Source organism: Coregonus lavaretus (genome assembly GCF_964263955.1).
Source record: "Coregonus lavaretus genome assembly, chromosome: 26".
Lineage (NCBI taxonomy): Eukaryota > Metazoa > Chordata > Actinopteri > Salmoniformes > Salmonidae > Coregonus > Coregonus lavaretus.
In genome coordinates, this window is record NC_140013.1 from 20,014,562 (window position 1) to 20,027,824 (window position 13,263).

The following is a 13,263-nucleotide window of genomic DNA, read 5'->3' on the forward strand; positions in this document are numbered from 1 at the left end:
TATATGGCCAGAAATTATTGATGGTGGAAATGTGATGGTTACCTGCAGAGATCAGGCTTCAGACATTAAGGAGTGAAGGGTTAACCAAGCTGAAGAGAGTGTGGTCATATCACCATACAACTTATCTATCTGTAACATTACACATTCCAACCATATATCCCTCCAAACCACATCTCACGGCAGTACTCAGTGCTAAAAAGGCCACTATTTGGTATTAGATTAAAATGTCATCTTATTTCACGCTGTAATAGTGGCATCATGCACAGCTGGACAAAGACAAGGAGTCCAACAGTCAACAGCCACTTAGTCCAAAAACCACCTATTACCTCCTGGGTTGTTTCACCAATTAAGTGCCTTTTGAGTAGTGTAACTTGGTAAAAAAACAAAAACATTCTGTCATAACGACCAACTTAATAAAAAACACTTCTCAAGAGGTTAAATAAAAAAATGAAGTGCCTATTAAGTGCCTATTAAAGTAATAGGGTTGACCGTAACAAGGTTGAAGATTTCATCTTAAATCAGCCAGAAATCCCTTCGTGACAGGGGGAATGGAAGCTTTTTGTGTGCAACAGGGAGTGGCAATTGAATGCAAGCTTCACAGAAAACCTTTCTAGCCTGTCTATCTATGGGTAACAGGGTGAACATGTTCGACCCACTCAGTTTTCCACCAAAGAAACAACAGAGTAGAACCAGCTCACCTGCTTTTACACTATGTTTTGACTATTAGATGTTCAATGTTTCTTTTGAAAAAACTTTTAAAAGGAATATTTGCACCATATTAAAACAAGAGTTCAGTTCACATATATTTTTTTTACCTTAAAAAGAATAACTAATAATATGAATTCAATAATAATCTTAAGAAATGACTTTGTCAAAGCAACAAAATAACTAGGGCTTTACCATGATGGTGAAAACTTAGAGAAATGTTGGGGTTAAGTGGGTTAAAATCTTCCTAGAAGTCACAGAGGATGCACAGAGGGACATGTCAAAATGCAGAAGTTTTTGCACTTTAGCAAATCTTTATTCATATTAAAAATCAGATTTATAGAATTTTACAAGTGGTCTACAATATATTAAAGGGCACTTCATTTAGTATGACAGGCTTTTAAAATTCAATATTTCTGCACAATTTCAACTTAAAATATCAAAGGGACGCAAAAGGCTCTCATTTCGTGGAATGACCCCCCTACCAGCTAGTGCCAAGGAGCAGTCCTTTAGGAGAGAAAATAAAGAGTTTGCTGGGCGATAGGCTCTTGAAGGGGTGACCATAGGACATGTGAAGTGCAGATGATGCAAATACTTTGATGTTGCTATAGATTGGGAGCGTTTCTCAATCCATTCCTGGTGGACTCCAGAAGGTGCACATTTTTGTTCTAGCCCAGCACTAATAAACCTGCTCTACTGGTAACTAAGCATCAAACCTTTAGATGACCTGAATCAGGCGTGTTAGTGCTGGTGTTTCATGATGTTGACTCAGTTATCACTCAAAAGGTGCCAGCTGGGCAGAGTCAGTCTCACCTGTGAGAGCCACTCCTCATCCTCCTGTCCGCTGTGGTCCGACGTCAGGCTGTCGTAAGACTCATGGCGCGTGATAGGGCCAGGGCTTCCAGGGGGCACCACTGTGGACACAGAGAGAGGGAGATAGTGTTTGTTAGAGCGAGCAAGCGAGAGAGAGAGAGAGAGTGAGAGAGAGAGAGAAAGCGAGGGAGAGACAGACAGACAGACAGACAGGTTAAGGGAGAGAGAGGGCTAGAGTTTTTCCTGTTGTTTTGTGTCTCTGACACTCAGTTAAGTAGAGAAAGAGGGGAGGAAAGAGAGCAAAAGGCATATGTGTGCCTGAGTGTGTGAAGGAGCATGTGTAAGTGAGACTGAGAGAGAACATGTGTGTGTGTACGTGCTCGTGCGCGCGTGTGTATGTGAGGCCCGTCAGCGGCACAGGCAGAGAGGCACCCAGACAGATGGAACAGTCGCAGGCTTGAATAAGCAGGCGTGGAGAATGAAGCTTAATGTGTAGAATCAGTCTTTTCTCCTGGCACCTCAGGGCCTAGCGCCCCCCACCCCCGTGTCAGTCCATGGTGAATTTGTTTAATGTAGGAATGACTAATAAAGTTGTCTAGTTCTCATCTGGAGCGCACAAGGCGCTGCTGTCTCTTTTGCCCCCTCTCTCGCTTTTTCTCTCCTTCGCTCTCTCGCTTTTTCTATGGGTCTCTCGTGCGTAGAGCAGGTGTTGGGAGGCTTCTTTAGGAGGTGTGCTTGTCGGTCTGACACCACCCACACAGCGCCGCTGTAACAAATACCTCGACTGACACTCTTCCACTGTGGAGAGGCTGCCCTCGTTTTCCTAAAAGCTCGCAACACACTGCTCTCACCTGCTCTGGAGACGGGTGTCGTGAATGTGTGTGTGGTTCATAGCCAGATCCTTTGATACCTTATGTTGCTCTCTAATGGCAGAAGAACAAAGCCTGCTTGTGTTACTTATTAAACAAAATCATTACTACCCTTCCTTCCTTCCTTCCTTCCTTCCTTCATTTATCCCTTTCTCGCTCCCTCCCACTCTACTCTTGCTCTCTGACCCCTTGGGGGCAATCGCTGTTCCCTAATTAATTATTGATGCTTTGGAGCAGTTGCTGGCTGGCTGGCTGGATCGGGTTACGGCGACAGGGGGGCTTCCATTGGCCTGAGAGAGCTGGACGGACAGGCTCCTGAGTGGGGAGGTAGTGGTCATCCCCAAGGGTCAAGCACAGTCAGACCTTGTGTGTGTGTGTGTGTGTGTGTGTGTGTGTGTGTGTGTTAGGGAATGCAGAGATATAGAGACAGACTGACCACACCAAACAGTTACAGACATATCTACCAGAGTGAGTGGCTAGATAGATAGACAGATCCATTGGGTCTGCTGCTTTTACTGTCATTACGGACTCTCTTAACCCTTAAAACTCATGGGAATTAGCCTATATGGTTAGGGCTACATTTAAATGTTTCTTACAGAAGAAATATGAAATGCAAAAGCATGGTAGCAATTGAAAGGGAAGAGTTTGGCAATTATGGGAAAAATTATTATACCAAAGATGAGGACAACAGTTCATCTGACAAGAATCCAAACATTACACTGTTGACTTTATGTGCATTTTACATGTACTTTTAGCCAAATTTGTTGATAACGAAATACTCTGGATACCTTGAGTAACAGTATAAGAATATTCCTGGAAAATGTGGGGTAGGTGCAACATAAGACAAACAAATGACAAGGGTTTGAGTGAGAGGACTAACTGGTGTCTCCAAGTGGCCAACCACCTCTCCAAAGTGTGCACAGTTCCTAATTTTAATGCACTTTTATAACTCAAAGAGTCTTCAACTATAAGGTACTTTTTTTTAAGCTCTCCTAGCTGTGCAGTTGAGGAACTAGAGCAAGCACACTTGTAGTTGTTTGGAACAAAACCCTGCATCCCTGCCATTACTGTCACAATTACTGTTGTTGATTATGCAATCCAAAAATTGCCCATTATAAATCGCAATCTCGGTCAGGTGGGCATCATTTGAAAGCTTGTTTGATTGCCAACATGACTATCTAAGTTATAAAATACAATTTACAGTGTTATGCATTCACATGGCAATTCAGAGAAACATATCGTAATTCTGGTGCGCATAGAAAGGAGTCATGCGTGCATTCAGGTGTGTGTTCTGCAGCTAAACATAGGCTCATTCTGTTCAGAACAACTCAGGGTATGACGCCATGTCATCTTGTAACTGTACATCAAACAGTGATCATAAACGTTGACACTGTATATGACATGAGTTTTATGAGTGCCCAAATCTGCCATGTGCCAGTGTAAAAATTGAAGACATGATGGATCAGTGACATTTCGAGTGCTTGGGACTATAAGGTTCGATCTGCATTTTCGTCAAAATTGAGTTATTGACATAGCGTTGTTCTGTTCAATGTTCTCTACGTATATAGTACTCTAAATACCCAAATTCATGTTGTTAAGTTCAAAAGAATACAAGAAAAAATTTATGACAACATTCAAACTAATGAGGGTTTGGCAGGTAGCCTAGCGCTTAGAGCGTTGGGCCAGTAACTGAAAGGTTGCTGGTTCGAATCCCTGAGCCGACTAGGTGTAAAATCTGTTGATGTGCCCTTGAGCAAGGCACTTAACCCTATTTGCTCCAGGGTCGCCGTCAATAATGGCTGATCCCTGGCTGTGACCCCACTCTCCGAGGGTGTCTCAGGGAGAGTGGGATATGCAAAAAACACATTTCCAGTTCACATGTGAAATAGGACAAATGTAAGCACCCACATAATTATGACTATTATAACCATATAGCCAATTATCTCAGAATCAGATTTTTGCAGATAGAACCTTACAGTCCAAAGCTCTCAATTGTTTAGCTAGAAGGGAAGTTTCCATGTATGGACAAAAAATTACTTTCAGACATCCCCTATAATCATCGGGGGGAAAATGTGGTTAGCAAACAGAGCTCTACTCTACCTTTAATAGGAAAGTGCCATAACATGTATGAAAACGTTTCAGTCCAGTGACAAAACATAATATGAAAACAGTGTACTAATTAATCATCGCAAGGCAGCATATTTGCTTTAGTGATGGTTGATAGCAAAGATTACCATCTGAAATGACTCAGGCGGAATATTATAACCATTCCTATCAAGTAGAAAAATAACTAATTGATGGTGTTTACCAGGCAAATCTGATTGGTGTTATTCTTTGGAAAATGTCCTGTTCTGGTAACACACAGTAAAAAAACAAAAGTGATTTTAAAAACGTTCCTAAACGATCTTAAAGAGCCTGTGTCTCTGGGCTCTACGAGGATGTGGTCAGTTACTACATTATGAAAGGAACCTAGGGGCCAGACTTTATGTTCTTATATTTTATTATTGTTGCATTGTCGAGAAGGAACCTGCAAGTAAGCATTTCATTGGATGGTGTATACCATGTGTATCCTGTACATATGACTAATAAAACTTGAAACTAGGGGGAGGCCAGTGCCTAAAAGCACCAGCAGTGTCACCATTGAGGTGCCCAGCCTACTCAGAGAGCTCAGAGGAGCCAGCCAGAAGAGCAGGGAGGTAAATTATTCATGCCATGTTTGCCTCGGCGAAGTCTTGCGGCCGGGGAAGAGGTGTCTGAACACACACGACAGACAGCTATGTAAATACAGCCCCCTCGCTTCAAAAAACACCAAGACCAGAGGGGGGAAAATATGCCCTGAATTTCAAGAATGAATGCTGCAAATGAGGAAGGAAATAAGGTTCACATTCATCAAGCTTGTGGTGGTGTTATTCTAAGGGATCTGACCGCAGGTTTAAATCTACTCCGACACCTCAGGGCAACACAAATTGGCCCTATTCATTCATTCATTCATTTATTTTGGGCCTTTTAGAATGAAAAGGGTCTATGTTTCCCCTAACTGGCTGATTGAGCCATCCACACCACAGTGAGGATTCCCTGAGCCATCAAAGCTGGACTGAGACAGCATTTATGAGGCCAGCTCTTCTTCCATATCGCCTCTTCATATCTCTCGGTCTTTGTGTCCCTGTCTGTGTGTCCCTGTCTGTGTGTGTGTGTTTGTGTGTCTGTGAGTGTGTGCACCTCTCTCTCTGTCTCTTATCATATCCAGCAGTGTGGTGGAGCTGCTGTTTACCCGGCTGTGGCCCAGAGCAGAGCGGGCCCATAGCGGTGCCAGAGGGCTGGGCAGATGGACAGGTGGAGATAGTGACCATGAAGTGGCGCCACCGCTGCTTTTATCACCAGCCTGCGAGGCTCCTCTCCGGCTGGGCTGGCATGAGCTCCATCCATCCCTCCCTCCGCAGCAACATGCATTTTTAATCACACCGGTCATCCAATATAGAGAGAGCAACTGCTGTCAATCACACAACATCTAAACCCTCTAACCCCATACTCTAGAAGGTTGTGGAACCTAACTAGGTCCCTGAATACACAGACTCATTTGCAGATCTAAAGGTGCCCGTGATTAATCATACCCCCCTCCCTCGCTCCCTCTCTCCGTCTTTTGCAACTTTTCTCCTTTTCTCTCCCTCTCTCTTTGTCTCAGTCTTCTTCGCTTTCTTCCTCTCTCTTTCTCCTCCCGTCACTCTGTCCTTCTGGTTGTTGACGTTTGGGGAAGTATCTACTATGTAAACTAGACCCTGATAGTGTAGTTTGTATCGGAGCAGGGCGGAGAGCAGGAGCTTCTCCCTCCATAAGCCCTGATCTTTACACACCACTGGAGACGGCCAACAGAGCCAACAGTGTGTGTGTGTGTTCTGTTGTGTGGCTGTAGTGTAGCGTAGCATAATGCATCCCCGGGTCAGATCGACCGCCCTGGAACACTTCCACTCTGCCCAGCCAACCCCTGGCGAGCTGAGCGGACGCACGGTGTTGTGAAACAGAACGTTCAGTCGTTGCTTGGGTGCAAAGCGGAGGAAGCAGAGGAATGAAAGGTGGCACTCCGTGAGCCGTAGCAGCATGCAGGAAACGCCCAGGGGCAGAGCAGAACGGAGCGATGGGTAGAAGAAGTACAAGACGACAAATGATGTGCATATTGTGTGTGAGTGCGTTAGGGTTGGTGCTGCTCGGCAGGCAGGAGGAACGGGGGCGAGGGAGGGACAGAAGAGGTGGGGCGGGCGGTGATATTTTGGCCATCACTAATTGGAGCTAAATATGAGAGAGCGCTGAGACTAAATCATTATGCCCTCTGTCTTGCCCATTATGCCTTCACGCAGGACAGAGTCACACTAAACCCAGCGCCGATGCCCGCTGCCCGACCCGTCACACCAACTTGACTTCATCGCTCTGACACTAGAAAGGACTATTAGAACTAATTTGAGAAAATATCCTACCCGCTCAGCCCTGAGCACTGGGGGAATGTCTACGTCCCAAATGGCACCCTATTCCCTATAGTGCACTACTGTTGACCAGGGGCTCTAGTCAAAAGTAGTGCACTAAGTAGGGAATGGGGTGCCATTTGGGAAGCAGACAATTTAGCGCAGAATAGAGGAGACAGAAGAAGAAGAGGCACACGGGAGGAGAAAGGGATTGACCCAACGGCACTTCAGGAGCTAATTACTGATTTATGTTTCTGATTATGCAGCTAATGCAACAACGCACACTTATAACGGAGGATAAATTAAATGTGTGGCCATCCGTGTACACTCTGCCCCCCAAGAGTTGTCCTCTTCTTCCCTCTGCCATCTCCAGCCTCCACAGCCTTTCACATGTCAACCTAAAGTGCTTGGTGCTCTTTGTACTTGTTATTGAGTTAGGAGGAGTTTGGAGGCTGGCTAATTGGCTTCATTTTAATGAGTTGGTTGAGCTGTTAGCATTGTGATGCTGACTTGTCCAGAGGAGGCAGACAAAGAGACATACAGTGACAAAGACTTGATTCAAAGTGCCGTACAGACGGAACAGAATGGATGAAAAGCTGATAGTTTGTGTGATAAGGGATCGGAGGCCAGAGCACTACTCAGATGGAGTGATGTCTGATCTCTACTGAGGGTTTTAAGAGGGAACAGGGAAGTAATAGAGGATGACTGAAAGGGTCCTACTCTCAGCATGTGTCACCAATAAGAGGGTGAAGACAATCTCTCATTGAGAACAAACAGTAGGAATCAGTAGGCTTCAGCTCTGGCACCGGTCTAATGGAGCTTGGTGCACACACACGTACAAAGAGTACTTATATACACATACAGAGAAGAGTACACACACACACACACACATACACACACACACACACACACACACAGTGTATAACACTTACATCCAGCCAGGAGGTATTGGTAATACTGCACCAGGTCAGAGGCCAGCACCAGAGGGTGGTTGGAGAGGAAGGGAGGTTGCAGCTCATTCCACAGAGGAGTCCTGTAACAACCAAACACAACATAGGAGAGAAACACACAACTTAATTACAGAGAAGAAAATCTCAGGCTGTGTCCCAAATGGCACCCTATTCCCAATGTAGTGCACTACTTTTGCCCATTTAGGACCCTTTCGGTGATCCACCATCACAAAATAGAGCTCTGGTCAAACGTAGTGCATTTGTATGGAGCAGTGCCCCTGCTGGGTTTAAATGGACTGTGGTCCTTGGAGCCTGGCAGTACAGAGGCAGATATACATATGAAGGTGTGTGTACTATAGTCGTTGCATACAGTACTGTAGTGTACAACATGAACATCACGTGTGTTTTGTCCTACACAGCTGTAGTCTGATCACAGAGAACTGGGTCACAGCAGAAGCACTTTATTAAATCTGGTTCCAGCTGCTCATTTGACATGGATGTATGGATGAATGGGATTCTGCAGCACAATATGTTTACACTGTATACAATATTGTATTATAACTAGCAGAAAATATATAATAACTCTGTTTTAATAAAAAGCAGAGTTTGCTATGATAATGTCACAAACATACTGTAAATAATCACACACATTACTGTATAAATCACAAACATTCCTGTATATAATCACACACAATACTGTATAACTGTACAATATATTACTGTATGTAAATCTTCATAACATTAACCACAGCTTAACAGAGTGGGAAAAAGAAATGTGTGTGTGTGTGTGTGTGTGTGTGTGTGTGTGTGTGTGCCCATGCGTGTGTGTTAGGAAGGGTCAGTTACCTGGCCAGGCTCCAGCAGGCCCGTGGACATGTATTGAGCTCCAGGGGTGTGTCATCGCTGATCTTCTGGGCTGTGCTGATTGGCCGAGGCTCCAGGACATGCTCCACCAGGGTGCCATAGCAACTGAGGATGAAGAGGGACTCCACCACTGACCGGCTGGACTGGTCTGAGGAACAGGAGAGGTCAACAGGTCAACGTTACAAAGTAAGAGGAGCATGTTGTTGTGACTTAGCTAAGTGTTTTGTCTACTACGCCCAGCATCTCACTGAGTGGGTTTGTACTTCCCTGACCTTAATGTTGCGTCTACACAGGGGGCTAAGAGGGGTTAACACCCAGAGCCAAGTTTCCTGGTCAATTGGATTTACAGATTTTGAACTTTTACATTTTGCCAAATTAAAACTAAATTAAACTGTTTTAGTGTGATGGTGGTTTTGGGGGTAACAGCTAGTATACTAATGCACTAGTGGGATCTAATGATGAACATAACGCTACAAAGCCTTTACGACCCCTCCTCACCTTTCTCTCTCTTCATGTTGGGGTTGGTCATGTACCAGGAGCGTGAGGCAGCAAAGACAGCAGCCACACAGAACTCTCCTCCACTGGACTTACTGGGGGAGATCTGAGGGGGAGGCTTGGCTTTGCTGCAGGGGAAAGAGAGGGGGGGGGGGGGGGGGGGGTGAGTGGGTAAGAGAGCCCAGACACAGGGTGCTCCTCTTGGAGAAGATAAAGGCTTGCGGTTTGAGTTGTTAGATTAACTAAAGCTGTAGTTAAAGAAAGAATGAGTAGAGAATTGTTGCCAAATGTTGAGAGAATGATGGCCGATCTGGTTTGAGATATTAAAGTTCAAACACTGCCACATCTGTGAACAAAGAACAAGCCAAGCTTTTAACACAATTACATGTCATGCTATTTAGCTAAATAAAGAGATGAGTATGACTTAAAATGAAGTACATTGGTAGCAAAGAAATTGAAGAAAAATATCATATTTGCTCTGAATTGTCTCCAATTTCACTGTGCCCTTGTCTAGACAAATGATTTATGTATTGGTCTCTACTATTCAGCAAATTATCATTAGACATCATTAGACATAATTCAGGATATTTCCTCCCTCATTCAATACAGGATTCCTGCAGTCTGAACGGGATAACGTGCGTGTGAGTGTGTATTCCCATGACAGTAAATCAGGACTGCAGCTCTGTAGAGGATGTCTATGGTATTTTAAAGCCTGTGCTCCTAGTTGATTACATCCTTCCTTTTCTCATGAAGCATGCCATGTACACTCAAACCACTACAGACTGACCATGGACTGTACTGAGGACTGTGTGTGTGTGTGTGTGTGTGTGCATGTGTGTCCACACACACTAATACACGCGCCACGCACACGCCCGAACACACACATGAATAGAAAGAAGTTTCAGCGAATACTTGAGGATGCCATAATGGTTATCACTTGCTTGAACATGTGCCTCAAATGCTGCTAGTCTTCCAGCTGCTTCCCCTAGTCTCACTTTGAGTTAGCCGTTTGAGAGAATTTATTGGGAGTTATTGGATTATTCAGACATGTCAGGATCGTTTAGATGAAAGCGAACACAGGAAAGGTTCAGTATTGTGATAGGGCTGCATATGCTAGTGATCAGAGAACAGTAGCGGAGCGGCCTGGTATTATTGTCCAGCCCTATAACTAAGGTGGACAGTAAAACCCCCGGCCTGGCATTAACAGCTGAACCCTGAGAGAGTGCGAGCGTGAGGAGGGGATGGAGGCTGAAGGGCCTGACACAGTCTGACACACTAACACAGTCTGACACAGTCTGACACACTAACACAGTCTGACACAGTCTGACACAGTCTGACACACTAACACAGTCTGACACACTAACACAGTCTGACACACTAACACAGTCTGACACACTAACACAGTCTGACACAGTCTGACACACTAACACAGTCTGACACACTAACACAGTCTGACACAGTCTGACACACTAACACAGTCTGACACACTAACACAGTCTGACACACTAACACAGTCTGACACACTAACACAGTCTGACACACTACCACAGTCTGACACACTACCACAGTCTGACACACTAACACAGTCTGACACACTAACACAGTCTGACACACTAACACAGTCTGACACACTACCACAGTCTGACACACTACCACAGTCTGACACACTACCACAGTCTGACACACTAACACAGTCTGACACACTAACACAGTCTGACACAGTCCCACAGGAGAGGTTAACCTCTGATCTAACCAGGGAGACCTCACTAATACATACACACACTCACGCCAGACCGCTTGAACACAAACAACCACCCGTACAGACACACACACCAAGATTTTGGAACATGAAAATTCTCTATAATTAAATGATATAATATTCCAAAATTCACTTCAAAATAACCAGAAAATATGATTCTGATCAATTTCTCAAAGATTTTCCATACTATCTACCCAAAGCTGTTCTGTTGAATCCAGTGTGATGGCATACAGTCCAGTACTTGAACTCTCCTTGGCCTGGCAGCCTCAGCCTGACACACTAACAGGTGTTGAATGACCTGTTGCGGGCCTCAACTCTCCCTCCTCCTCTTCCCTTCAAACTGTCAGCAGCTCGTAAATTACTCCCTGGACGTGGCGAGATGTTGAGGTCTTTGTTTAGCCGACACCGTGTGAAGGATGTTTCTGGGTAGAACGGGGGGGAGGGGGGAGGAGGCCTCTAGACAACGTTAGTGGCTGTGTATTTATTAGTGTTGGATAAAGGGGTGAGGCTGAATAACCAAATATCTACAGTAAGCCGTGGTAGCGGAGGAGAGATGGAGAGATTAATAAGACCATGTCAGGATATTGCCTTGGCTAACTCTACGGCCCTCTCCCTCTCTCCTCCTCGGATCTGTCCATCCGTCTGACTGTGTCTGTCTGTCAGCGTGTCCAGGAGATACAGAGCTATGAAAACACTCAGAGCCTCGGCCGGACGGCCAGGGGTCAGCCAACACAGCACACCGCTTCCTTCTCACTCCGCCTTCCCTCTCTCTCGCCCTCCCGTTTCTCTTCCAGTCACTCTCTCTCTCTCTCTACGTTTTCTCATTCAGTCACTCTCTCCCCGTTTCTTAACCTCTCTAACATCATCCGCATATCAAAAGTATCACTGATATGGTGAAGATGGGAAACTCAACAAATCCTGTTCCATGCTCTGGATCTCTCTTTAACAGACTAAATGATATGGGGGCTGGTGAATGGTTAGGGGAGGGAGGGAATCAGGGTTGGGGTATGTGTTAGTCATAATAGCACATGTAACCTCACTTCACTGCTCACTGTGATTTGTGTGTGTGGTGTCTTTGACAGCTAGTGGTGAGTGACGTGGAGTCTGTCGGGCTCTTCTTTAGTGAGGTGTTTCATCTCTCCAAATATTCTGCTTCTTCTCTCTCTCTTACTGGAAAAAATTGAAATCCTAAAAGCTTGTGGTCAACTGGTTTCAATATCCCCAGGAAACACAAATCCTATTCCAGTGGCTTGACTTTGGTTTTGGGGTGAAATCTCAGGCTGACTCGTTTGCCACACGGCGCTGTGTGTGGTGTGAAGGAAGGTATTTTATCGCCCCGCTATTCACGGTTGTCTTTGGACGGAGGCAGGCTTGAATAATACATCAAGGAATAACATTGTATAAAAAGGACATGTTTTCATGAATGGAGGGGAAAGGCCCAATGACAAATTAAGAGTGTAAACGGCTCTTATGGTGCTGAGAAGAGAAGACTGCTGCAAGGAACTATGCTGCAGGACTGGCCTGCGTACTAACACACACACACACACACACACACACACACACACACACACATATGTATGTATGCCCGAACGCATGCACACACACACACACACACACACACACACACACACACACTGACAACTAACTGTGATAAGTTCTCCTTGTGGTGTCTCCATACTGATCAGCTAGTGTAGATACTCTCCATACTCTCTCTTTGAATAGTCCTGGGTTACCACGGTCTGCTAATGGGAGTGGGATCACAGCTTGGTTCTCTGAGCAGACATGACTGCAAACGGTTATTCATCTGCGTTTCAAATCATTATTTTCCTCTCGGTCTCACTTGAAGTGCCTTGAAAGTGTTGAGGTTTTTAAACTGCGACAGAGGCCAGCCTACAAGAGAGAGACAGACAGACAGGCAGGCCGTACTCTGGACTCCATATGGAACAGAGGAACCGGTCAGGAAGGAGAAAAAAAAAAGAAAGATGTAACCCAATATCAATAAATTATGAAAAAGAAATACACCGAGTGGGATGGGAGAGAGGGGGATGATGGATGTCACTAAACAGAAGCCAAATTCATTTTTTTCCCTCTCTCTCCCCACGAGATGTTATTTTGTGCTATTGGGAAGAGACTTCATTTTCTCTGCAACTTTAATTAACTTAAAAGACTACTCGCATGTCATTTCCACTTTTAATTTAACAAATGAGGACTTTTGACTGAGCTAATAGCTTTTCCTCAAGGGCATAATTCAATCTGTGACGTCCACCATTAAAGCCCTTTCGCATTACAGGGCCGAGGCGAACATGAGGCGCCATCGAAGGGTCGGGAGGGGGCCGGGAGGGGGGCAGGGCGAA

At 45.0% G+C, this 13,263-nt stretch overlaps 1 protein-coding gene across 4 annotated transcripts in view; it reads right to left on the reverse strand.

Annotated features, from left to right (window-relative positions):
- The window catches only part of LOC311102275 (BCAS3 microtubule associated cell migration factor-like), a 246,679-nt gene that overhangs the window by 128,543 nt on the left and 104,873 nt on the right, over positions 1-13,263 (reverse strand). For all 4 annotated transcript variants that reach the window (XM_084143565.1, XM_084143563.1, XM_084143562.1 and 1 more), the window contains 4 exons: positions 9,154-9,278; positions 8,638-8,803; positions 7,774-7,874; positions 1,519-1,619 (listed from right to left, as the gene is read on the reverse strand). In XM_084143565.1, coding sequence (XP_083999691.1) covers positions 1,519-1,619; positions 7,774-7,874; positions 8,638-8,803; positions 9,154-9,278 — 493 coding nt within the window. The remainder of the gene's footprint in view (positions 1-1,518; positions 1,620-7,773; positions 7,875-8,637; positions 8,804-9,153; positions 9,279-13,263) is intronic.